The sequence below is a fragment of the Aspergillus puulaauensis genome, chromosome 6, assembly GCF_016861865.1.
Source record: "Aspergillus puulaauensis MK2 DNA, chromosome 6, nearly complete sequence".
Taxonomy (NCBI): Eukaryota; Fungi; Ascomycota; class Eurotiomycetes; order Eurotiales; family Aspergillaceae; genus Aspergillus; species Aspergillus puulaauensis.
The window spans coordinates 2,830,002-2,855,032 of NC_054862.1; the positions used below are offsets into that span (position 1 = coordinate 2,830,002).

The 25,031-nt window shown below is 49.4% G+C and overlaps 13 protein-coding genes across 13 annotated transcripts; 6 read left to right on the forward strand and 7 right to left on the reverse strand.

The window, feature by feature from the left end:
* Positions 1 to 750: 750 nt before the first annotated feature.
* Positions 751 to 2,488, forward strand: APUU_61122S (uncharacterized protein; the record flags this gene model as incomplete). The annotated part of the gene is made up of 6 exons (XM_041694428.1): positions 751 to 942; positions 991 to 1,077; positions 1,136 to 1,193; positions 1,248 to 1,581; positions 1,639 to 2,164; positions 2,225 to 2,488. The coding sequence occupies 6 exons, from the start codon at positions 751 to 753 to the stop codon at positions 2,486 to 2,488; spliced, it is 1,461 nt and encodes a 486-aa protein (XP_041560260.1).
* Positions 2,489 to 3,152: 664 nt separating this feature from the next.
* Positions 3,153 to 4,248, reverse strand: APUU_61123A (uncharacterized protein; the record flags this gene model as incomplete). The annotated part of the gene is made up of 2 exons (XM_041694429.1): positions 3,153 to 3,872; positions 3,928 to 4,248. The coding sequence occupies 2 exons, from the start codon at positions 4,246 to 4,248 to the stop codon at positions 3,153 to 3,155; spliced, it is 1,041 nt and encodes a 346-aa protein (XP_041560261.1).
* Positions 4,249 to 6,347: 2,099 nt separating this feature from the next.
* On the forward strand, positions 6,348 to 6,722 carry APUU_61124S (uncharacterized protein; the record flags this gene model as incomplete). The annotated part of the gene is made up of 3 exons (XM_041694430.1): positions 6,348 to 6,367; positions 6,407 to 6,517; positions 6,578 to 6,722. 3 exons carry the CDS (start codon positions 6,348 to 6,350, stop codon positions 6,720 to 6,722), a joined length of 276 nt encoding a protein of 91 aa, XP_041560262.1.
* A 421-nt stretch (positions 6,723 to 7,143) lies between these two features.
* On the forward strand, positions 7,144 to 9,499 carry APUU_61125S (uncharacterized protein; the record flags this gene model as incomplete). Its single annotated transcript, XM_041694431.1, has 2 exons — positions 7,144 to 8,359; positions 8,424 to 9,499. The coding sequence occupies 2 exons, from the start codon at positions 7,144 to 7,146 to the stop codon at positions 9,497 to 9,499; spliced, it is 2,292 nt and encodes a 763-aa protein (XP_041560263.1).
* Positions 9,500 to 10,042: 543 nt separating this feature from the next.
* Positions 10,043 to 10,846, reverse strand: APUU_61126A (uncharacterized protein; the record flags this gene model as incomplete). Its single annotated transcript, XM_041694432.1, has 1 exon — positions 10,043 to 10,846. The coding sequence occupies one exon, from the start codon at positions 10,844 to 10,846 to the stop codon at positions 10,043 to 10,045; it is 804 nt and encodes a 267-aa protein (XP_041560264.1).
* Positions 10,847 to 11,493: 647 nt separating this feature from the next.
* Positions 11,494 to 13,635, forward strand: APUU_61127S (uncharacterized protein; the record flags this gene model as incomplete). Its single annotated transcript, XM_041694433.1, has 5 exons — positions 11,494 to 12,127; positions 12,195 to 12,452; positions 12,514 to 13,172; positions 13,226 to 13,282; positions 13,336 to 13,635. The coding sequence occupies 5 exons, from the start codon at positions 11,494 to 11,496 to the stop codon at positions 13,633 to 13,635; spliced, it is 1,908 nt and encodes a 635-aa protein (XP_041560265.1).
* Positions 13,636 to 14,081: 446 nt separating this feature from the next.
* Positions 14,082 to 14,716, reverse strand: APUU_61128A (uncharacterized protein; the record flags this gene model as incomplete). The annotated part of the gene is made up of 2 exons (XM_041694436.1): positions 14,082 to 14,297; positions 14,372 to 14,716. 2 exons carry the CDS (start codon positions 14,714 to 14,716, stop codon positions 14,082 to 14,084), a joined length of 561 nt encoding a protein of 186 aa, XP_041560266.1.
* Positions 14,717 to 15,195: 479 nt separating this feature from the next.
* Positions 15,196 to 15,678, reverse strand: APUU_61129A (uncharacterized protein; the record flags this gene model as incomplete). The annotated part of the gene is made up of 1 exon (XM_041694437.1): positions 15,196 to 15,678. One exon carries the CDS (start codon positions 15,676 to 15,678, stop codon positions 15,196 to 15,198), a length of 483 nt encoding a protein of 160 aa, XP_041560267.1.
* A 975-nt stretch (positions 15,679 to 16,653) lies between these two features.
* On the reverse strand, positions 16,654 to 17,920 carry APUU_61130A (uncharacterized protein; the record flags this gene model as incomplete). The annotated part of the gene is made up of 6 exons (XM_041694438.1): positions 16,654 to 16,949; positions 17,003 to 17,197; positions 17,252 to 17,365; positions 17,416 to 17,559; positions 17,625 to 17,703; positions 17,762 to 17,920. 6 exons carry the CDS (start codon positions 17,918 to 17,920, stop codon positions 16,654 to 16,656), a joined length of 987 nt encoding a protein of 328 aa, XP_041560268.1.
* A 296-nt stretch (positions 17,921 to 18,216) lies between these two features.
* Positions 18,217 to 19,023, reverse strand: APUU_61131A (uncharacterized protein; the record flags this gene model as incomplete). Its single annotated transcript, XM_041694439.1, has 1 exon — positions 18,217 to 19,023. One exon carries the CDS (start codon positions 19,021 to 19,023, stop codon positions 18,217 to 18,219), a length of 807 nt encoding a protein of 268 aa, XP_041560269.1.
* Positions 19,024 to 19,470: 447 nt separating this feature from the next.
* On the forward strand, positions 19,471 to 20,635 carry APUU_61132S (aromatic alcohol reductase; the record flags this gene model as incomplete). Its single annotated transcript, XM_041694440.1, has 4 exons — positions 19,471 to 19,551; positions 19,616 to 19,900; positions 19,953 to 20,279; positions 20,336 to 20,635. 4 exons carry the CDS (start codon positions 19,471 to 19,473, stop codon positions 20,633 to 20,635), a joined length of 993 nt encoding a protein of 330 aa, XP_041560270.1.
* An 859-nt stretch (positions 20,636 to 21,494) lies between these two features.
* APUU_61133S (uncharacterized protein) lies at positions 21,495 to 22,488 on the forward strand (the record flags this gene model as incomplete). The annotated part of the gene is made up of 3 exons (XM_041694441.1): positions 21,495 to 21,754; positions 21,811 to 22,157; positions 22,208 to 22,488. 3 exons carry the CDS (start codon positions 21,495 to 21,497, stop codon positions 22,486 to 22,488), a joined length of 888 nt encoding a protein of 295 aa, XP_041560271.1.
* A 471-nt stretch (positions 22,489 to 22,959) lies between these two features.
* APUU_61134A (FAD-binding oxidoreductase) lies at positions 22,960 to 24,662 on the reverse strand (the record flags this gene model as incomplete). The annotated part of the gene is made up of 4 exons (XM_041694442.1): positions 22,960 to 23,240; positions 23,320 to 23,528; positions 23,576 to 24,483; positions 24,540 to 24,662. The coding sequence occupies 4 exons, from the start codon at positions 24,660 to 24,662 to the stop codon at positions 22,960 to 22,962; spliced, it is 1,521 nt and encodes a 506-aa protein (XP_041560272.1).
* Between the last annotated feature and the right edge of the window lie 369 nt (positions 24,663 to 25,031).

Consider the following 25,031-nt stretch of genomic DNA (forward strand, 5'->3'; position numbering starts at 1 on the left):
CTTGCCCACCAATGGAGCTGAGACTAAAGTCGAGACCGTTGAAACACAGGACCTATCGGAGTCCGCCTGGAATGATCCTGCGCCGACCTCGGAGAAGGGGGGGAAGAAACGACAGCCTAGCAGTGATCAGGTTATGCTTGCTTACTCTAATAATTATGCAGCTTATGAGGCTTATGTAGCTTATGTAGTTTCTAGATTGATTATGACTACGAAGCTTACGAAGATTATGATCCCGAGCTTTAGTTCTATGGGATTACTGATTTGGGAGTCAGGGTGTGGAGTGGAGTCATGGCGATGGAGGAGAGACACTAGACACTTTAGATATCGGGAAATCCGTGCAAGAGCCACGATCATAGACTAGCAATCAGGCTTCCACACATATTAGCAGATATCAATATCGTAAGTTGGTTGTCCAAGACGCGTTGGTGCGGAGGGAAAGGCACAATTGTGGCCTCGCCGGGCAAAAGACATGTAAGTCAAATGTGGAGCTTCCAGCCCTGTTTCCTGTATAGCTATCGGTCACAGACGCAATAGCGTTTAACGTGTTATTACTATCCAAAAAGGAAAAAGAGAAAAAGAGTTGTCTCACTAATGGCCATAAGTCCGCAGCCGGTCTACAACGGGAGTCCTCGCAGGGCCGTTATACGACATCTTATATCCCTAGGTCGTTTTCTCTTGGGATCCGACCTACCATCCTGAAGAATCCTGAGGCATATTGTATCAGCTGCGCAAGGACTGAATCAAGCAACCATGGTCCAGAAAGAACCTATAACGATGCCCATCGCCGTCGTCGGCATGAGCTGTCGTTTTGCAGGAGGTGCTACTAGCCCGGAGAGGCTCTGGGAGCTCTGCGCTGAAGGGCGCAGTGCCTGGTCGAAAGTACCCCAAAGTCGGTTTAACCAGGCAGCGTTCTATCACCCCGATGGTCAGAGATCAGGCACCGTAAGTTTCGTTCTCTTGGTCATCAACAGGGATGCTGAAAACCTCTAGAGCAACGCACAAGGAGCACACTTTCTTGAGGAGGATGTTTCATTGTTTGATGCGCCGTTTTTCAATTTTCCAGCCGAGGTGGCCAACGTACGTAAACCCACAGGCTATTGCAATTAGAGAAGAGCGATGAGCTAACTTGGCCTAGTCAATGGACCCCCAAGTTCGCCTGCAACTAGAGGGGGTATTTGAGGCCCTCGAGAGCGGTACGTTGAGCTTCTTGATCGGATTGAAGAGAGCATGGAGATAACATTCGGCAGCCGGCATCTCGATCGAAAAAATCGCAGGGACGCAGACGTGTGTCTTTGCTGGCGCATCCTTTCGAGATTACCACGATAGCCTGATGCGTGACCCGGACATTCTGCCTCGTTTTTTCTTGACCGGCAATGGCGCAGCCATGATATCTAACAGGATATCCCACTTTCATGACCTGAGAGGGCCCAGCATGACGGTGGATACGGGGTGTTCCACGGCATTGACGGCCTTGCACCTGGCTTGCCAGAGTCTCCGCGCGGGCGAGTCGACTACCTCGATTGTTGCCGGTTCTAATATAATGCTCAACCCTGACATGCTCGAGACGCTGGCGAGTGTAGGGTACGAGCAAGCATCTACGTGGCGATATATATGAGCACCCGCTAATAGGAGAGTTAGATTCCTTTCGTCTGCCGGTAAGTCCTATCCCTTTGACGATCGAGCTTTAGGCTACGGTCGTGGAGAAGGTATTGCAACAGTTATTCTCAAGCCCCTAGCGGATGCATTGCGCGATGGGGATCCGATTCGGTCAGTAATCAGGGAAACCGCACTGAACCAGGATGGCCGCACTCCAACCCTTACCTCACCTAGCGAACAGGCTCAGGAGGAATTGGTTCTCTCCTGTTATCGAAACGCCGGCCTAGACCCTACCGAGACGACTTATGTGGAAGTCCACGGTACAGGTACACGAGTCGGGGATCTCATAGAGATATCTGCACTCAGCCGAGCCCTGAACTGTGACAGACCGGTAAATGAACCGTTATTCATTGGCTCTGTGACATCAAACATCGGCCATGCGGAGACAGCCAATGGCCTCGCAAGTGTCATTAAGGTCGCCATGGCCTTTGAGAAAAGAAGTATCCCCCCGAATGCGAACTATCAGAACCCGAACCCCGAAATTGATATCGAATCATTAAATGTAGAGGTAATAAAGTAAGACCAGCTTAAATTGAAGGAATCCCTGGAATTGCTGACTGGTGATTAGGTCCCAGGCTCCCTCAAACCATGGCCATCGAGCGTCTGTAGGCGGGCATCGGTTAACAACTTTGGGTACGGGGGAACGAATGCCCACGTTATTATGGAGCCTGCACCACAAGATAGGCCCGAGCCCTATACCAATGGACACCATTCGGGAGCCAATGTGCCTCGAGCTTTCGTTCTTAGTGCGAAGGACGAGACGGGTACTCGTAAGATGATGGCGCATTTGGCACAGTATCTGAGACAGGCCAACGTCGAGAAAGATGAGTAGCTAATGAAGAATCTAGCGTTTACCCTTGGACAACGGCGATCTCGATTCCAGTAGACAGCAGCATACCCTGCGGTGGACAGAGACAGTCTGATACAGGCTGTTGAAGAGAACGAGTTTCTTGTTGCTAGAGCCTCACAGACTCAAAGGATCGGAATGGTATTCACGGGGCAGGGAGCAAAGTGGTACGCAATGGGCAGAGAGCTGATCGAGGCGTATCCCGTCTTCAAAGAAGCCATTCAGGAGGCAGACAAGCATATATTCGACTGTCGCACGCCCAGTACGACGGTGTCTGTCTCCCTCTGATTCTGCAAACTCGGGTGTGGGAAGAAAACCATTCAGGGTGCACGAGCTGAAATAAGAACGGCCCTTTTCTAGCAACCCTTATCCAACGGTCAGACCCTTGGCTGTCTGGGTGAGTTTTGCTGATCATTTTGATAGGATGGAATGCCCGTGTTTCGATATTGATCTGCACAGATCGCCACCAAATTGCGGCTCATGACCGAAGCTGCTGTCATCTCGTGGAATTTACTGGAATACAACTTGCATGAGCCACTCCAGCTTCTGACTCAATCCGCGAACGTTCAGGACAGCCGTTGAGAGCATTCTACAAGCCCAGTCCTCCCAGTATGTTCGGATATCATTAAACTCTACACATTATGCCTAATTAGTGCCCGTATTTCGTCATGAGAAGCCTTGTACACTGGCTGGCAAATATAAACTCCCGGAAGAACGGATCCAGTCCGCCCACGATCTCAAGCTGAGTTGCTTTGAAGAACCTGTGGTCGGACGTCCACGCCAATTTAGCATCAAACACCTCATCTTCAATCTTGCCCGTTTTACTACCAGGCTTTGGCCGCTCGGAGCGAACCTCACAGAGATATTCGGCGCTACGGCCTACCTCAGGGTAAGGTTTCCAGACGAACCGACGCCCACCGAATGTGAAGCGCCGCGGGGCCCATTCTTTATCCCGGTCTGAGTTCTCCGGAATTACACTGCCGTAGCTCGTTGTGTGCTGCATATTACGGCCGCTCAGATTCCAGTAGGCCGGGCCAACGCGAGTTGTGACGAAGGGACTGGGATAATCGGAGGCTCGGGAGATCGAAACGACTGGCATTTGTCGCCTCTTGTACTTGAGGCTCTCGCAGATATAGAGATTCTCGTCACTTCCGAACACCTTGACCTTGGTGGAGCACCAGTGGGAGGGTACGAAGGGTGTATTCTCAGCATCTCCAGTGATGTCGAACTTCAGGGTCGGGACAGAGAAGTCCACTGTTGGCGTATAAAACGACACCTGCGGTTGTAGGAGATATTGGAAAAACGGCTCAATCGTCGCCTTTGGGTTCTGGGCGCGTTCGCGCTTGTGCTTTCCGAGAACCATATCCTCCTACAGTGTATCAAATTAGTCTGTAGGCTCGTTTGGACTGAAGCTGAGGCTTTACCAAACCAATCGTCACAACACCGCGACGAAGTTGCTCCTCGACTATATCCTTCCTGCGCTGGGGGACGACCAAAAGGAAAGGGCGAGCTTGCTGCTGTCTAAGGTTTTGGAGTCGACCTTGGTGGATTTTGATTTTCCGTCGCAGCACGCGCTTCTTGTTATGGTCGAGCAGGCCGGCTTTCTGGAGGGCCTGTGAAAGCTGCGCGACGGATGACTGGTGAAGCGAAGTAGCATTCTCATAGTCGCGTTGGTACTCTGCCGTGAAAACAGAGACGCATAAATTATGGAGTGCTTGCTCCTCCCCCACGCTTGCGTCTGCCATGCTGAATGCGTACTTTTCTCGAGATCTTTTGAGGATGCCCTGCGAACGAAACGAACAGTCCAGAAAACGACTTGCTTTTTTCTCAATCAAAACAGCGAGAAGCAGAGCTTTTTGGGCCGGAGAGGCTCTTCTCTTGGATGGCACACCTAACCTTCTGGGTGCCAATCATTACTCTACTAGGTGGCAATACGAGAGCAGCTCATCCAGTCCACGCTGGACACGGCCTCATTTTGATGGGCGGGATCTCTTGGCACCGAGAGACACGTCAGCTTGGTTATTAATTGATGCCTTTTGGATGTTGTGTGCTTGCGCTTCTGTAGTTTGGCTCCAAGAACCCTTGTGCAGCCACAGCCACAAGAGCCGCAAGCCCGTCTACCTTGTATTAGGAAGCAGATCTTCTATGGGAAGGAGCACGTTTGCGTCCTTTCTGCACACTTGTCTGAATCCTATTGGATCGAGATTTCGAAATCAAGCTGGGGCTGGAGTTAAACACTCGTATATTGATGATTGCCTGATACAGTATGACTCAGATCATGACTGCTCAGTACTGCGTCAGGATCAGCCTTAACAGGTCTCAAGCCCGATCGCATACAGGCGACGGAAGGCCAAGTGCGACAAATTCCATCCCTGTCCCAGCTACTGTGGGTGAGTCCTAATTCACATCCTCGTAGCGCACGCATTTGGGAGTCTTGAGGCCGACAGGTGATTGGAACTGTGGGATAATAGAAGGTGTCGATGCGTGAGGGACTTAGGGCTGACGCTGGCATTGGCTCTAAACCCCGCCCCCCTCGGCAGTTGCATATTCGCTTAGCAAAGATCTACTTCTTGCGCGGCAGCAAAGCGTAGGCTAACAGTGAGCGCAGGCTAAGAACATTTTTATTATGATTTTACTATCCATAGACTGTCCCAGCCGCCAGCAACTATGCAGCGTACAACTATAAATACAGGTGCCCCTCACTGGTTCTCCGAACCCAACCTTACCGCCCGGGTCATCAGCATAGGGGCCTACCACCGCAGCGCTCTGTTCTCGTCTACCCAACCATCCCAGTGTTCATACCACAGGCCTACGTCAGCCCTCAGCCCAGGACCCCATTCAGATCCTACAAACCCTTCAGACTAAATTGGTCGTGGGCCTGCAGAATCCCAGGATAATCACCTGAGCATTAACATAAATGCCCACGCTGTAATGTTTTATGAAAGTATCGATGCTAGCATGCTGTAATATTACATTCTGGAGCTCATTTGTAATATCCACTGTTCAACGAAGACGATGGCGAAGTTAGTAAGGAGATGATCAGTTGCGATCTGAACAAGATAACTTATAGCTATCATTGAATGCTTTCGCTACTCCATAACGGAGTCTGTATGAGGTCCCGATAGCGCAAGTTCAGTAGAGCCCCGGGGCGGCTACCAGTAATGGCGGCTAACTGGTAGAAGAGGAGTAACTATATCTAAAGCTATCCAAACTAAAATACCATCTCTATTATTAATAACAGCACGCGAGCGAGCTCCGCTATGTCTCTAATATATATTATTACTTTCGGTCGGCGTCTGAAGAGGAGGTTTTTTTCCCGAGTAATAATCACTAATACCTGGGGATAATTAGTAAAAAAAAGCCTAAGATCTATAAGATTGCTGCCGGGTACTAATATCTAGAATCTTAATAATGGTGTCCTTACTAAGGCTGTGTCCTAGCTTTATCTTATAAACTAGATACCACCACTTCTGGAAGATCTCCAGTAAGCTTTTATATCTTATTCCTGGTATCTGACCTCCTTTCTTATTTTATTGCTGATCGCAGCGCTAGGAGAAGAGGGCCTTAAGAAAGTAGAATATCTTCTTAGAGTTAGAGAGCCAGTCAAAATATTTAACAGAATTATACTTACTTTCGCGGTAGAATCTGGAGAGGCAGGCTCTTTATTAGTATTAGTACTTTAAAGTAGGTCTATACTATTCCTTACCAGTCCTAGAAGTCCCGCGTCTTATCTAACTTAGCCTGGGTCCTTGGACTATAGCATCTCTGTTATAGCTGGGAGATATCAAGGCATTCAGTTTCTTATAGGTAGTATGCTGCAAGGAGTTCCCGGTCCACCAAGGAGATGGACATCTACGCCACGGAGTAATTCGGGCCGACAGTGTCTCTTAACATTGTTGACAGCGAGGAAGAAGCGATTGCGTTAGCCAATGACACGGAGTATGGCCTCACATCAGCCGTGTTTACGAGCAACCTGTTCAGTGGTCTGAGGGTGGCCAATCAAATCGAATCCGGGTATGTTTCCAGCTTGAGTATCTCACCCAAACGCAGTTGGCTGACCAAATTCGTTCACAGAGCTGTTCACATCAACTCGATGACAGTCCACGATGATCCCACCTTACCTCACGGCGGATGGAAGAACAGTGGATTTGGCCGCTTCGGCGGCACTGCTGGTTATGACGAGTGGCTGCAAACCAAAACAATCACCTGGGTGGAGTAAGAACCTCTAAAAAAGGCCCAGTGAACCGAAGAGGTTCTAAAGACAATTATCAATGTTCTTTACCAAGGAACTGATAATGATCGCAAAAAATTAAAAGCCAGGGTCAAGTCATCTCCTTCCCCGGAAGAAAGCATGGAGGAATTGCTTAATAATATATTTATCTAAATAAGAGCTCTTGGTTTGAATACCACAGGGCTGTTTTCCCGTCCAAATTGAACATCTTCTGCATTTCTAAAGGCATCTAGGATTGTGGTTGTGGTGATGGTCTGGGACTGTGTGAAGTGGAAGAACGCTAGTGCTTCCCACACTTCAGCCTCGTACTCGACGTAGCGCACAAAAGCAAACGTTCAGCTGAAGCGGGGTCAACCCCGATTGTCAAAGCCAACCCTTTGCACACCTCCGGCAGAGATAGGCAGTCGTCATGGCAGATCATTTGTTTTCCCCTGACGTGCCTCAAAAGCCCCTCCGGTTCGAATATGATGGCCCGCTATACGACGGACGCGATTGGGAAGCCTACCCTTACCGCAGTGGGTGGCTGGACGAATCCAACGGCGTCACGTTTGCCTCCAACGCTGTTCCGCCGGAATATCGATCGCGAATGCATTGCTGGCTCTACTTTGGCGTGCTGCACCATGTCTTTGGTGATCAGCTGGACCAGTCTGACTTTCTTCTCCGCGAGGCTACAGAAGGCGAGAAGCAGTACATCACGACTCGACAACTGGAGAAATATGTTGGCAATGCCGATGACTGGGAGAATAATGATCGCGGGGCCCGATGCTTGTGGATCATCCCCAAAGTCCTCTTAAGCCTTTCCAAATATAAGCTCTGGATAGGCGAGGACATCTTTATGGCAATTCGGCTGCTTGCCCTGGCCCTCTGGAACGTTGCCGTCAAGCGCGGTGGCGAGCAGCCCACTCCGCGCAATTCGGGGTTCTTGTTTCTTAATCTAAAGGAAGAGGAGAAGCTAATCCACGATGGATGGTGTCCGGTCGATGTAGCGAGATGTAGTAAGGCCGGTATGCAGTTGGACGCCCAGGTGTATCTAATGCAACTGGCTCGTTCCAAGCCCAGCTGGTATAATCGAACGCATGACTCTTGTCAGACGACGGAATGCGTGGCGGACAATATAGATGAGAGGACTTATATCACTCGTCACGTCCAGCAGGATTGCAACTGTTTGCATGTCGGTTCAGATATTGAACAATTACATGCCATCCTTCAAAGCGGACACATCCCGGTTGTGAGGATAACACCCCGTGGAAAGGATGAGTTCGGAAATAGGAAGTTTGACATTAAGGTGGTCAAAAACCACAGCAGCCAGCCATACGTGGCTGTCTCACATGTATGGGCTGATGGACTAGGCAATCCCCATGCTAATTCGCTCCCGCACTGCCAGTTAGAATTTATATATGACCATGCAAGGCCCCTTCTTCGCAAGAAAGAATATATTCCTCATTACAAAGAGAAGACATTTGGAGTACTGCATAGTGGTGCCTCTCGAATTGCGCATTTCGCAGCGACTGCCACCCAGCGCGGAGACGATTCTGTACTTGTCTGGATGGACACATTGTGTATTCCCCATCAAGATGATATTCGCAACTTGGCAATCCAACGCATTCGCGATGTTTATACTGGTGGTCAGTCCGAGCTGTCCTGTCGTTCATTTCCTCACCCACACAGCACTAACCCGACCAACCCTAGCCTATCGGACGATGATAATTGACTCAAGCATGATGATGGTCGAGTCCCGCTCATGTACCAAGCTGGAGATTTGTCTGAGAGTTTTGTACTGCTCAGGTTGGATTCGCCGGTTATGGACGCTTCAGGAAGCACTTGCCTCCGAGGAGAGACTATACGTGCTTTTGGCAGATAAGCCAGTCAACGTCAGTTCAATCAACGAGGAGCTAGTGACAAAGGTCGACAGAGGAGAACTCCCGATTCTTCAAGAAGGAATGGCTACGCTGGCTGCAGGGGCCTGGTACATATACTTTCAACAGGCACAGCGCCATAAGTCTGGCGTCGGCCGCATGCTCTACGGGAGTACCCCAGATCAGATCATCGAGGGGACCTGGTTCAATGTGGCCGCACGAGCATCCAGCAAGGACCGTGATCGAGCGACCGTCCTAGCCAGTGTTTTAGACCTGGATCTTCAGAAAATCCTCGAGGTAAAGGAACCTGAAGAGCGCATGCGCAGACTGTATGGTATGCTTGAACGGTTCCCCCAAGACGTGTTGTTTCTTGAGGGACCCCGGTTTGAAGACGAGGGAATGGGCTGGGCAATGCGAGTCTGTCGATTTACCGGTTCCTTCTCCCCGCTCTACCATGATGGCGGGAAAATTACGCCTCGGGGGCTCGAGGTCTCTCTGTATTCTTCACTGGTCTATCCGTCTTGCAGGTTCTGGGATATGAACAAGTTCTTCGACTCTGACGAGTGCCAGAGGCGAAAGGACTTGGAGAGGTGGATTGATGACTCTCAGTTTGATCGGACGCAGCCTGCAACAGGCACGAAAGTCTTCCACTTGGAGACAGCAGCGCCGCTAGAGCTCGGCGGGGGTGCAACGTATGGGATTATCATGCTCGAGGTCAAACTGGATGTGATCAGCCGCTGTGCAGTAGTGTCGTTGCAGACCACTGAAGATGGTGCCTACCACGCACGGTATGTTTCATCGGGGTACGTACACGCGCAAATTCTGGATATGCGCGATCCAAACTTGTTTGGCTACACGATCAGAGGCACCTGGGATGATGCAGAGAAGCGGACGTGGATTGTGGGTTAAGCCATAGCTAGTTTTCTATTCCACCTTTTACTGCTTTGCTTGGTCTTGAATTTCGCCAGCTGCGACAGCTCCAATTTATGGAACTCATCTGCCTCGTCAGATTTGTCACTCTCACTTTCCTCCTCTTCCTCGGCATCCATCTCTAGATAGTCGATATCATCTGCATATCGACCGTGTTTGTAAGAGCTGGACGCAACCAATGCAGGATTGCATGGACCTGTTCGGGCTAAAGTCAGGTTTCCTAGTCTAGTCAATGATGACAGACCTGAGGGACAATTGGCGGAAATATATTCATGTGTCATGGTCAGAGATAGAATTGTGGACGCCTTATCTAGACGTCTCCCTCCATTGAGATCACTGTATACACCCCTGGATAATAAAAAAGCAAGTTGAGCACCGCTTTCTCAGCAAAAATAACCAGAAAACAAAAAAAAAAAAAAATGACAAGAAAAGAAATCATCAAAGAGAAGCGTCACTTGAGGGTAGTACAAGCTAAATGAAAACCATATAAATATCATTCCGCAAACCCAGTCTTCCCATCAATCAAAGACAATCCAGCTCCAGCACTTCCTCCCATCCTTTGTCCCTAGGCAACTCGCATGGCTTCAGCTTCAGATCGCCAAGTAAACTACAATCACCAACGTCTACACAGTAAACAGCCCCCAATCTTATCAACGCCTGAACTCGCTCGTCCATTGTCAGTGCGTTCTTAACAATAACAATCTCATTGGGAAACCTCCCAGTCTCCTCATCGACATTAAGAACCCAAGCCCCCTTGTCGTTCTCATCAGACGGGATTCCCACTTTGCGAGTGGTCGAAGCAATCGGTGCGTTCTCGTAGAGCTCATGACATTCCCCACCGATATACAGATCTCGCCCTTCGGGATCAGGATTATGCCATTCGCCACCAAATCGCCGGAGCTTGTGGCAGAAATCGTCTTCTTGTTCCTTTGACCAATCAGGGCGCTCAGTCGAGGAAAATCTATCGATACCCAAATATTGTAGTTCCAGGGGGCCTAAGTCTGAAAGCCAGATTCCTCCTGATGAGGGGTAGCATGCTGCTTGGCCCGTGTGGATGCTATATCGGGTTGTTGGGAGGGGGCAAGGCCGGCGCTCATACGGCAAGACGTAATCCTCATTAGTAGGCTCGGAGGTCTCGGATATGGATTCCTGCGATGGGGCTGAGAAGGGGAGAATAGACGAAGACCTTGCGAAAGATTTGTAGCTGAAAAGAGCCATGAGGAGGAAGAAGAGCATTGTAAGGGCTGTTTTCATCGGGCGGTGGTAGTATGGGGGCTCAGCCGTAGACTGGGCTTGTAAGCCGGATTGTGGTATATTTTTGTCCATGGTCGTGGAGCTGAATTGATTTCGTGAATTGCGGGAATACAAAGCGCTTAGAACTTGCGGTCGCGGAATAAAAGTCAAGGCCTTGAAATGGGGTTGTCCAAACAGTAGAAACTAAGTAAGACAATACGAGGCTTGAGTACTTAATTTCCCGTCTTTGGGGGCGGAAAACCCTTTTGAGGACTGTCATTGATCGGGCCAGGTTGCATGACGGGGCTGAAAGCTGTTCTGACCACGCTTCAAGATAGCCTAGATCAGGTAACCAAATGAGCCAAGCATATCTTGGACCCCAACCCTAGGCTCAGCCTCTGCAAGGGCCGCCAAGACCTGGCTTATGGCTTCTCAACCTATGCAAATGTCTTAGCCTGCTTAAAATTACTCAGAATGACAGGGGCACAGCCGCCTACAATAGGTCGTTTCACGTTCGCCCTATCATGTGCTTAAACGAGATATTTCCGTGGAAGCCCGAGCTGGACCCAGTCCGAACTAGATCCTGTAGCATAACAATAGAACAACGGAAAAGCTGGACCTGCGCTAGTAGGATATTTGCAGTATATATAGCGTCAGGGAAAGTCTCTATATCATGATGATTTTGAAGAACAGGTCTCACAAAAAAAGCTTTACGGAGCACCTAGTCACGCTCATTGACCATGGTCAAAATGTTGACTCGAACACTCCTTCCCCTTCTTGCTTCCCTCCCTCTTTTCCTCACTTCCTATGCAGCACCCCTCGAGTTTGACGGCACAATTGAAGCGCGTGACGACGATAATGTCACCGCCCAATGGACATGGCTTCACTTCGAAGGCTGCGATAGAACGCAGCAACAAGCCATTAAAGACGCCCACGAAGACGCCGTGACCATGGCCCTACACGTCGAAAACATCGATTTCGCCAACGACCCGGGCGCCATGGACTTCTTTGGTCCCAGCGCACTCAACAAGGATTGGCAGAGCAACATCCAGTCTGTCTTCGACCACATCGGCACGTTCCGGCTGAGCGATGTGTGGCCTGGCTACAAGATGAACGCGCGCTGTGGAGCCGCAAATGACCAGAAGTACCAGAACCGGTGTAATCGACAGGGTGTTATTGCGTATCAGTGGAACACGAAGACTGATGCCGCGAACCCGAATAATGCGCCGCGGTATGATAAGTATGATGCACTGAGCAATATGCACTTTTGCGATCAGTTCTTTTACTATAAGAATCTTGGTGATGCGATCAATGATCAGAAGGACAGTGATAATTTTAAGTGGAGGTATGATCTTACCAAGTATAAGAATCAAGGTAAGTCATCATCACGGCCAACATTATCCTTTGCCAGTCAGTCACTGATAGTTTTTTTCCTGGCTAGCATACATCATTCTGCACGAGATGATGCACGCCTCGGTGATGACCTACAAGCAGAACAACAACCGCCGCATTACCGACCTCAGCATGCACATCTACGAGTACATTCAGAAGCCCGATAGCCGCGACTGGAAGAAGAAACTCGCCAAGGTGGACGTGTACCAGCCATACTACTGCAAGGTCCTTGCACGGACTGCGCGAGAGAAGATAGCTGAGGAAGGAATCACCATGAACGCCGATAACTACGCTCAGTACGCACTGTGTATGTCCACTCTCACACCCTCAGCCTAGATATTGAAAGGACAAAAACTAACTGGTCCCAGCAAAATACGTCCAGTCCAAGCTGGAAGGCAACCAATACCCTTGGCTCCCGCTCGCCGACAAACAAGCCGAGGATTGGTTCGGCAGGACCAACGCCCTCCTCGTGTATGACAGCGATGGTAACTTCGGCGTAAACACCGGTGCTCTCCCCAGCGACGTTGCAACAGACGACGACGCAGACACAGACTTCACAGCCAACGACCTCGGCGATGACGAAGTCGTTGAGCTAGCTAACGATCCCGACACCGACACCCTCGCACCCGACTCAGACTACTCTGAGGACTTCAACAGCCAACTTCGGCAATGGGCAGACTACATCGATACACCAGCTCCCGAGTGTGCTGGCTCCGCAGACGATCGCATCGCATTCCCTGCCTCTGACGCCGAGACGGCTATTAAGAACTTCTGTAGCGAGGACGGGCTGTACGGGAACGTCTTTGTGCCGCCTATCAATATGGGCACTGGACAGACGACTGATGGCAAGGGCAAGGCGCTTGGTTCGTCTGGAAGCTATGATACTAATGGTGGCAATGATAAGATTTGGGTTGGCGCTTACTTTGCCGGTGGTGCCTGTACGGGGTCGATTACTTGGCCGCCTACTGGGCTGGGTCTACGTGATACAGATCTTTGCATGGATCGGCTTAGGACTGTGCTTAATGGGGTATGTCTCCTTTCACTTATTCTTATTACGCTATTTGCTAATGGTCGTTACAGTGTGACACGGACACAACGACAAGCAAATATGGCGGAAGCCTGCAGGACGTCTGCCTAGTAAGTAATCCCTCCCCTAACTCTTATCCTGACAAATCTAATACCGGAAATAGGTCTACCAAATCCAAGCCGTCGGTAAAGACGACGAAGACCCCACAGGCACAGTGGCCAGTGGTGATCACGGCGGCGTCGAATGCAAAGACACCGACACTTCGATCCTGGGTGACTCCTACAAAGACACCTGCACGTGCTGGTACAAGGATATCCCCGACCAAACGGACATCTTCGGCCACCCCAAGGAGGGCGATTGTTCAGGTATCGATTACATGCCTGCATACAGTTACTTGGAGGATCCGGATTATCAGCCAGAGAATATCCAGCCTGTTGCTACTGTTACGGCTAGGGTTTTTTAGGGGGTTGAGGGTTTACTTCTTATCAGTTTTTATTTGCCTCTTTTCCCTTACTCTTTCTTCTCACTTGCTTCTTCATTACTTTCAAGATTTTAGGACCTTGATGTTGGACTTTGACTTTTGCATCATGGGTGGATAGTGGATGCATCCTGCGAGGTTGACGATGGGGCATGACCACTGCAACATACTAGAAAGACCTAATATTCAATGTATATATCGTACATACCAGTATTCTTTTCCTGATTATTTCCTAATCCTGGAGTACTAGAGTAAACTGAATTCTGCGCTGGATATATTGAGTTTTCAAGTACACTCCCTATTACCATCCTTGCTCCGTCTATTTTTCTAATTCTACCACCGGGTTCTTCCGTCACCTGCTCAATCTGCGAAGCCCCATCTTAGGAAATGGGCAATCACCATCTGTGGGAACTTCTGGCATACAACCTCCTTCAAGCCTTCGTCACAACGCCAACCTCCACTGCAGACTCATCCGGCGTGGGATTCTCACCTCCGCCATTCTTGACCTCCCGTTTCCTTATAGCTCCTTTTCTCGTAATCACGGCCCACATCTGTTGTAAGCCACCATCAACGAGCGGGTAGAATATAGCCACGACAAGAGTGCACCACAGCCATATGAGTGATATCACGACCCAGGCAACGAAGAACTACACGGCCAAGCAAACGGTTAGTACAAAGATGGTCAAATATAATCATTTTTATATCAAAAAGCGGCACTTACGCTCTTCGAAAACACCATCCTAGCCCCGAACATTGGCACGGGCCAAAGCAGGACATGCCCGATTATCGTAAATGCCGCCCAGAAAGCTGCCCAGCGGCTCATACGCCTGAGGTATTTCGTTATCTCGGGAGTGCTGAAAAGCGCGACATTGTTCCCAGTCTGCTCTGTCGTCTCCGTCTCTGTCCCTGATTCCGACGCGGTGCTATTAGGCTCGCTCTCAACCTTAACTATCTGAATCTCCCCTAACCCAGTCCAATCAAACTCCCTGTTCTGTAGCAGCGAAATACCCTCAGTAACAGGCAGCGGCACAACAAACGATGTCACAGTCCCAAAAAGACAAGGCATCGTCCCGCCCGTGCTCTCAATCGTAATCTCTCCATAATATGCATATGCATTTCCAAACCAAACAGCCAGCCCACAGGCCATACCCACAATCGGCGCTGTAATCGCCGCTTCCCTACTCTGTTTCCTCCCACAGCAGCGCAAGGCATGTGGGAAATACACCGGGACACGTAATCAGCCCAATCATGTACAAAAGCCAGGTCATATCCACGCCACGCTTGTGGAATGCTGTGGCGAGCGTCGAGATGAACAGCGATGTAAAGACGACCCCTAAGTGGGACCATTTGAGGAGCTGTGCGTTGGTTGGATGCGGGTTGATATATGTCCCGTATATATTGAAAGATATAATTGAGCCTGTGGCAATCATCTGCGCGCTTGCAATGGATGTCGTGGACATGAATATCACTAGTAATATAGCAGCTGCACCAGTCTTCCCTGCTACCGTCTGTGCAACGTACGGAAGGACCAAGCCAGCACTGACTTCAGAGGATGTCATGGGGTTCGGGAACGTCGGCCAAGATGGTGAATTTTGCAGCGCTAACCCTCCAAGACCGACTATCGTCCCGAACGCCCATGCCTCCAAGGACGTACCCCGCTACCGCGGCGGCAAAGTCAGCGGAGAACCCCTTCTGCCAAAATCCAGTGTCCATTATCACGGCTCCGACGTTGCCTGTTACGTGCAATATGCCGAAGAATAAACACTGCTCGCTGCGCATGGTTAGGTGGGATCCCTGATAGTTCCCCGGTACGGCATTCACAGCGTCAGCCCTAAGCACTGCATCGTAAAGCGCACCCAGGGACCCAATCTCGTTGACAGTAATGACCTTGATCGTGAAACAGCAGACGATGATCATAAAGATGAACGTATGCATGTAGTCCGTCAAAAACGTCGCCTTCAACCCACTGAAATAGGTATAAGCCGTCACACCCAGCGGCAAAAGATAAGAGCTCGCAACAACATCCATTCCCGTGAGCGCAGAAACCCAACAACCATACTCGTAAACACAAACGTATTATTCAATAGACATAGGAAAATCCAAAGTCTATGCGCTGAAGCACCATACCGCACTTTGATAATTTCCAACATCGTATGCGCATACGATGTTGGAAATTATCTGCCTGCTCTATGATTACCTGTTCCTTCCTTTATCTATTCCTTCGTTTACCATGGCATAGTTAATATGAAGTTCTGTTACAGACGTTCCCCTAACATAGTATTAAATTATTAACACGGGAGAATACAGATCTCCGCGAATTTATAACAGATAATATAGTAAAAAAGAGTTATTCTAGATATTTAATAACTCCTATAGATAATCTTTTATTTACAGAAGCTAGGAATCTTATTTTATCAAGAAGTAACTAATAAAGTTTAAGTTGGTAAGGATATTAAGCTCTACTACTCTTCTAACTTTAAAGAGATATAGTCACGCTCTACTAAAGTATATAAATTATAGAATATAAGGCTATAAGAGAACAAGCTATTATATTTCTAATTATCTTTAGTTTAAAGAATTTAATTAAGAATTAATAAAGTTATTTAAATCGAAAGTTTGTATAGCAATAGGCGGGTGCAAAAACTACCTTCCGCCCGGGATTTACGTTAACTAGTTAATGTAAATATCGATTATATCAGTAATTTCGGCTCGAGCGACCGATTTTGAGACGCCGGGTGACCTGGAACCACAGACCAGGGTGAGTGGCTCACCCTGTCTCGCCCGCACTCATCCTAATCTCACCCCGGTCGCGCGACTGCAAAGCGGCCTCACCCTAAGCTCACCCGGGCGGCAAGCACCCGACTTCTGGTCGCGTTGAAGCCACACGCCGGCTGGTTAGTAGTATGGTGGGTGACCACATGCGAATCCCAGCTGTTGTATGTTTTGTCTTTTTATACTTGATGTACTAGAAGACTGTCTGGTCTTGTTTATAGTATCTACTAATTAATGGCCTACCATCGACTGGAAGATAGGAGCAAACCGCTCACCAACCGGCTTCGCAGCATCCACAATCGTCCGCATCTCCCCCAGCTCTTCTAATGTCAGTTCGATATCACGAGATGCCCAGTTCTCAGTTAACCGTGATGCCTTGGTCGTTCCGGGAATTGTAATCAGCCCCTGCGCAGCAGCCCAAGCCAACGCGATCTGCGCCACCGAGCACCCCTTCCAACTGGCTAACTTCTTGATCTCGTCGACGATAGCCTTATTCTTATAGAAATTCTCGCCTTGGAATTTTGGAACTAGATTACAGAGTCATCAGGTGAACTTTTAATCAGGAATAGGTTTAACGTACCAGTGCGGCGGAAATCAGTAGCGGCGAAATCATCCGGCGACTTGAACTGGAAGTCATCAACAAGCCAGCCGTGACCAAGAGGGCTGAATGCCACAAATGCCACGCCCAGCTCCTTCGCTGTGTCAATCAGGCCACTTGTCTCGTGCAAGGTCTCGAAAGCCGAGTACTCGGCTTGAACGGCGTCAATCTTGGCGACTGCGATACATCAGCATATTTGACCGTACTTGTGAGATTGCAGGGGATACTAACTTGCATTTGCCTTGCGCAGGGTTTCAGCAGAGCATTCAGATAGACCAATGTACTTGGTCTTTCCTGCACGGCGAAGTTCGTCCAAGGCAGTGATGGACTCTTCGAGGGGGGTGTCTGTGCTGGAGAATTAGGATTGTTAATATAGGGGTGGACTCAAGACGTACTTGGGTCGATTCGGTGCAAGTAGTAAAGATCAGGAGTGAAACCAAGTCTTTCGATCGTGCCCTCGATGTACTTTTTTATGTGAGTGGCGGAATTGTCTACTTTCCGCTGCGGGCCGAAGACATCGAATCCACACTTTGAGGCAACTGTGCATCGGCACAATGTAAGTAAGCGATACTGAATAAAGAGAAAGGAGGGATGCTGTACTCACCAAAAAGCTTCTCGCGGACATTGTGGTTCTTTATAAACTCTCCCAGGAGCTTCTCATTTTCGCCATTCTTGTAGGCGACCTTGACGCAGAGCATAATGAGAGGCCAACATTCCTTCAATCATGGGAGGACGACTTACTGCAGTATCCCAGAACGTACAGCCAAGCTCGATGGCTTTTAGAAGAACAGGCTCGGACTGCTCAAGATTGAGGTCTGTTCCCATGGCAGAATTGAGGCCCATGGCGCCAAAGCCGGGAACAGGGACCTGCAGGTCGCCAAACGGAAGTGTCTTGACCATGATGGGTTTCTGAAGTCTGAACTGCAGGAATACGTGTGTCTTTTGTGGGTTAAGTTGCTGGTGACAGGGTTATATATGCTGCAACCAGAGCTTGAAATGACATAACATCTTTGTTCCATGGATCCGCTGTCATGCTGTCATACACCTGCATGAGCGTCTAACTCGGAACGGAATGTCTCCACTTTGATTTCACAACAGACTCCGTTCCGCCCAAGCCATTGCTCCTCCGTTAAGCCTTTGCCTCGTTAAGCCTTTGCCTCGTTAAGCCTTTGCCCCGTTAAGCCTCGTCTTCCGTCTCAAACCATCAGCACTCCTCCGTTGGAATTGATCACCGATCCTGTCAAGTTACAGTCCTTCATACAGTAAACATAAGCCTCTGCGACATCTTCAGCTTGGCCGATTCTCCCCGTTATCAAAGTATGTCCGATAGAGTCTAGCCCTTCCCTGCGCGCCTCTGGGGTGGAGTACCACCGAGAAATGAGATCCGTATCAACAGGCCCAAGGGTAACCAAATTGACGCGCACTGGCCTCATTTCCACCGCCAAACTTCGAACCATACCCTCCAATGAACCGGTATAGGCACCCAGCGCGTTCCAATTAGGGTACGGTCGATAAGCGCTTACTCCAGACGTGAACGAGATGCTGGATGCCAGGCCTGGCGCCATGTGACTGACTGCAAGTTTTGCGATTAACAGTGGCGCGAAGAATCGCACGAGTCCGGTGTTCTTGATGAATTCGAAGTTGATCTGAGCCAGGGGCTTTGGGATGGGATGGTCTCCTGCTGTGAAGACGACATGGTTCAGTTTCCGCGTCCCGTTCAAGGTAGCGGCGCTGAAGAGAGCTTCGATGTTGGCTTCAAGGAGGTGTTCTTGCTTTAAATCGCACGTGAAGCCATTAATCTGGCAGCTGGAGGAAGGGTAAGAGTCGCGGAGCCCCAAGGTAGAGGCGGATACTCGATCGGGGTTCGAGGTGGAGAGAATGACCAAAGCAGCGCCGTGTTCGATAGCAGCCTCTGCGACGGCATAGCCGACTCCAGCAGTTCCACCGATGATGAGAATGTTAGCCCCAGAGAGCTTGGAGATGTATTTATTCGGAGACGACATTTCGACGGTGTTGACAAGATCTGTTTAGATACACTCCCAACTATTGCTGCTGTTTCGATAAACAGGATCCCTGCTCCGGGTCGGAAAGATCCTGAAATTACACATTCCTCCCCTGCGGTATCTGGTTGAATCCAGACATCGGCGACTTTGGCTTCAAGCGCGGAGCGACTCGACTCCGGCTCGGAATGTTTTACGGATATCGACCTTCCCGTCCCCGGCCGAAGATGTCTCCGGGGACGCGCGTTACGCAGATTATAGAGATAGACACAAGATCGGAGGGTTGGGAAAGTTTGGGGATGCTAAGACTTAATGGTTGTACTCAGATGAGAATCTGATTGATAATAGATTGCCAATTATATAGGACGTGAAATAAACTTATATAAAGTCTGGGAGTAAAGGCTCCATCATATGACCGACAATGCTTCATTCTAAAGTGCTGCTGACAACATGAAGGTTGCGATTGTTGGTGCAACTGGCCAAACTGGCTCAGTCATTGTAGAAGCGCTCCTCTCGGATACTTCAAACTTTGTAAGGACTCACTCTTCGATATATTCCGACCACTGCACAACACTTGAAAGCTGATATCGTGTAGGAGGTCACAGCTCTCGTCAGGGAGTCATCCCTCCACAAGCCTGCGGTTCTAGAGTTGCAGCAGAAAGGTGCAGAAATCGTCGCAGTCGACCTTGCCAGTAGTGAGATCGAAATGACCAAAGTACTCCTTGGGCAGGATGTTGTTATATCCACGATCTACGGCGGAAACGTCATGGACGAGATCCCTCTTATCAACGCCGCCAAAGCCGCCGGTGTGAAACGGTATCTACCTTGTTTCTTTGGCACCGTCGCGCCTCCCAAGGGTGCTCTTCTCCTGAGGGAAATGGTAATATGAATATCTCCTATGGCTGGGGTAGTGCACTAACGTTGATGCATAGAAAGAGGAGGTGCTGAACCACATCAAGAACATCAGGTTGCCGTATACCGTGGTTGATGTCGGATGGTGGTTTCAGGTCAACCTCCCTCGCCTTCCGTCGGGCCGCATCGATTACGCCGCAATGGAAACATCCGACGGAATCGCTACTGATGGCAATGTTCCATTCGCATTGACAGACCTCCGCGATGTCGGGACATATGTAAGACGTATCATCTTGGATCCTCGGACTCTCAACCGCATGGTATTCGCATACAATGAGGTTGTGACGCATAATCAAATGTACGATTTAATGGAACGACTCAGCGGAGAGAAACTTGAACGAAGATATGTGAGTGATCGTACCGTATATAGCGGATGGGTTTGGAAACTGACCGGATCCCGCAGGTCGCAGCAGCAGAAATTGAAGCTCGTATCGACTCCGTGAGGATTACAGATCCTGCCCCAGACTCGGTTGAGTTCATAGGGCTAACCCAGCTACAATACTGGCACTCTTGTGGTGTTCGTGGAGATAATACGCCTGAGAATGCTCAGTACCTGGGATATCTCCTAACGAAGGATCTATACCCTGACATTGAGGGGGTGACACTGGAGGCTTATGCCAGGGATGTTCTTGACGGAAAGGGGCGCAGAGTGTATGAGCATCTTATGGATCTGCCCTCCCTCGGTGCGGCCAATAAAGCGTGAGGACGTGGGCGCCATGTAGGAGGAATAGCAAGGGGCTTCCAGATCTAATGTCTAAACAAGTTCTTCCTATTTTCTTTACAATAAATAGCCCAATTGCAAATTACGTGCATGACTGGTTGCGCTCTCCTTTCTATTCACCAAAAGACATTTTGTGGATAAGCAATCGTTCAATTCAGCGAGCTTCAGCAAATTCCACCCACGACAATGTTAGTGAGCTTGCGAAACCCTCAGTACATGGTTCTCACCCAGCCCAGAGAAACTTTCCCGGAGGCCGTATGAGCCGGTCCGTTTGATAACGAAACTTCGCCATCCGACCCGCCGCTTGAAGATGCTCTGGGGAACGTGCTCCGCCCATGCGACACGCTTCATAATGCATTTGTTGAGTGGAGACTCGAGCCAGTCGGATCGGATGTCATCGGTTTGCAGGCGCCGACTTTTAACCGGCCAATCGGCCATATTTCCACCATTCTGACTGCCTTTGGAACTCACCGCGAATGGATGAATGCCGGACCCGAGCGGAGACTTTGTGACACAATAGGGAAATAAACTCTCAAATAAATTGCAAGTATTATCTTATTAATCCTATATTTTGAGTCAATCTATTGTCTGCTCCTTGCTCTATATGTTCCGACTAGTTTTATAAAATGCTCGAAGTTAACATCCATCTCGATTATAAACTCACTTGACTTCTACTAGCTTCCCCCCCAACTCATTTCAACAAACCCTTGACATGACTGTCGTAGCCGTTGCAGGGGGTACAAGTGGTCTTGGCCGGTCCATTGTTGAAGATTTGATCAATCAAGGCAAACATGGAGTGTTGATACTTAGCCGAAAGGTTAGATTCCCTGTCGGCCCTGCCATGATGTTAGTCACTCACGTCGAGCAGAAAAGCCCAGATTTAGAAGCCACTTTCGGGGTTCCTGTTACCGTTATTGACTATAAAAGCCCCAGCTCCATCAAATCAGCCCTAGAAGCCCACAACGTCGAAACGGTCATCTGCACTATAAATTCCCAAGTTGACTTGGAACCGGAACTCAATTTGATTCTCGCCGCGGACAGCTCGCAAACCACGAGACGCTTTATACCGAGTATCTTTGCTGGCTTCCCATATCCTGTGAGGTAAATATGTCCTTACGCAGGGAAAGGCAAGGTGGACATTAATCACTCTACCTTAGATATCCAGATAGCACCCCGGTTGCCAAAGCTAAGTCCGAAGTTCTCAAAGCTGTGAAAAAGACGTCACTGGAATATACTGCGTTTTACAACGGTATTTTCCTCGATTACTATGGTGCACCGGGCTTGAAATCTAATGTATCGCCTTGGCCACTGTTCGTTGATATCCTGAACGAGAGAGCGGCAATTCCGGGTTCAGGGGACATTCCCGTCGTTTTCACCCACAGTTCTGATATCGCCAAGTTCGTTGTTGCAAGCTTGGATCTGACGAAATGGCGGGAAGAGAGTTTTATTCTCGGAGAGAAACTGACATGGCATGAGTTTATCGGACTGGCGAAGGCTGCTAAAGGTACATAAGTTCCCCGCCCATGAATCCATCTGCTTAATATCTCACATTAGGATCCAAATTCAATGTCGTGCATGACTCCGAGGCAGACTTGAACGCGGGAAATATCACAATCCTGCCTAGTTACCCGAAAATGTTTCAATTGCCCGAGGCTGAAATCCAGACTATACTCGCGCCGGCTGGTATATGGTTTGTGAATAGGGAGCTGGATTTAAACCCGACATATACACTGAACTCTGAATTTCCGGATATCACGCTGGTCAGTGTGAAGGAATTCTTGAACTTGTCCTGGGCTCGCAGTGCTGCTGCCACGTCTCCGGGTATCAAGATTTAATTGTGTATAATAATACTAAGTATATTAAACACGTATCTGATCGGAAAGATTCGCTTCCGGGATTATAGTTCTACAACAATACCGTAACGGCGCACAATTCAGTTACGCTTGGCGTAGGGGCTGGGAATACTTTAGGTGCCGCTGTTGGCTGACGGAGGGCCTTTGGCCTAGATGCAATATCCGTGAATAATCTCTGGTCTTACGAGGCTGGGCAGATACCTAGTTCTTGCCGAACCCAAGGAGACTGATTGCGCCCCCGCACATCACGGAGACTTGGGTGATGAAACAACCGCGCTTTTCCAAGGGTTGCATGGGCTATTGTTCGTTGGTCTACAAATTTTGAGGTTTATCTGCCCAACTGTTGACATTTCAAGAGCACTGAAGATATATTCATTGTTATTGATACTGCAAATGATGAACGATCTCAGACCAATCTGGGTCGGGATAGATCGCAACAAGAAACTGCAAGTATCACAGTAACTTAACAAACCCCCTCCACAGCCCCTTGGAGGTATAAACACCTCGCGGGTCAACAGCCCGCTGGATTTGCTTCAACCGCTGCACATTCTCCTCTCCATACCCCGCGAAAACTTCATCCGCCTGCCGTTTCGACGCATAGTTGATGTACAGGTAGCGGTTCGCTACGCCGAGACTTTCAGCCGCTTCTCGGATTCTGGAGATGGTGTTTTCCGTCATCGTTTCGACGGCTTCATCGCCATTAGCGTCCGACCATGCGGTGGAAATTAGAATGACTATAAGAGATGATTGATTGATATTAGCAGTGGTCTTGGAAGACACTCTTAAGTGGAGAGGAAGGTTGGGTGAGCCTACTAAGCAATGGCCCATCAGATTGGATACCAAGGGAGTTTCCCCCCCTCTGTCTCATGGCGGCGATGGCATTGCGCGAGAGTGCATAGGAGATGAGGTTGGGGACTAGCCCTTCCACTGAACTGATTGCACGGACCTCCTCCTCGAAGATGTTTACTGCTTGGGTTAGGAGAGAGCGAGAGGGGGACACAGTGAGCGTGGCGAATAGATGCCTGAGATTATCAATATGGATTTAGAAGAATGAGTATAGTTAACATACCTCGTTGTACCCAGCGGCTCAGATCCTTGAGTCTGGCTGCTCATATTCGAGATCGTGTTGAACCTGGTTAGAGCTGGTACCTGGTTAATTGCGCTGAACACAGGCGGGTTCTGTATGGGCTTTGCATAGCGCTGTGTCCCTGACAGCGTAAACCTGTCATCATCTGCCGAGTACGTATAATACAAGTCAAAGCCCATATCGACATCACTCGTCAGCGATTCATCAGTGAAAAGGTCATAGATCCTGTCAATGGCCTGCACTGTCTGGTTGGACGCATAGGTAGTAGTAGTCGTAGAAACAGGGCCCTGCGCAAAAGTACGAACAGTGAAGGCTGTAACAATCCCAAAGTTATTTCCGCCCCCTCTCAAGGCGAGGTATAAGTCGGGGTTATGGGCTTCGCTAGCGGTGACGACCGTTCCATTTGACAAGACAACCTCATACTCGTAGACATTATCCAATGCCCAGCCGTATCTGTTAGAGAAGGGGGATGTCCCTCCGCCAAGTGTGAACCCACCCATGCCGACTGTGCCGACTCGTCCACCGACGAATGACAAGTTATGCGCGTCCAGGGCTGCGAATACCTGGTAGGTATTCGCACCGCCGCCTACACGTGCCCTTGTTCCATTACCCAGTATCTCAACCTGTGCTATGCGGTCGAGGTCCACAGTCACACCACCGATGGAGTTCGAGTCTCCTGCATGCCGGGAGTGGCCGCCGCCTTTGACGGCAAAGTGGCACCAGTTGGATACCAGGGTGTTGATTATCTGAGAGACATCGGATGCAGTAGATGGCTCGACGCGACATGCTGGTCGGACTTCTTGTTGCTTTGCATCCCAAATGGCGAAGGTATCGTCGTTATCGGGATAGTGGAAGGCTGCAGGCCCGAACAGATGGGAAAGCGAGGCGCACTATGTACTTATTAGGCTGCCTTCATTTTTAATGGACAATTTGAAAATAGGCCTACCGCTCGTTGGCAGTTTTCGGACACGGTGCTGTTGGGCTGAGATGCTCGCTGGATAGGATAAGACCCGTATACAAGGGTACTATATCCCGCCAGGAAGTAGGTTAAGAAGCTCATCAATTGCATCTTGAGTCCTGTGGAAAGCTGTTGCTAGACGGCGGTATCATTTTGCAGACTATAGCCCTAATATATATACTTCGCATGCTTCTGACGATGGTCTGGTTGTCAATACTGTTATAGAAACGATCGACTCCCCCTCATAATTCGGGATTTCTCCATCATCCCACGTTACGCAAGCCCTTCTTGGCGGGCACATCGCCATGAATATACTGCGGTGGTGATGCCCCAGATACCACTGTTGTGCCAAGCTCAGTAAAAGGCTCTAAACTTTGAAGAGTTAGCTTCATGCAGGCGTATGACAAGTGGGCCGTCGCAACATCCTGCCATTGGCCCGCTTGTTATCTCGTGCAGGTCCACAGTGGTCCCTGCATCTTC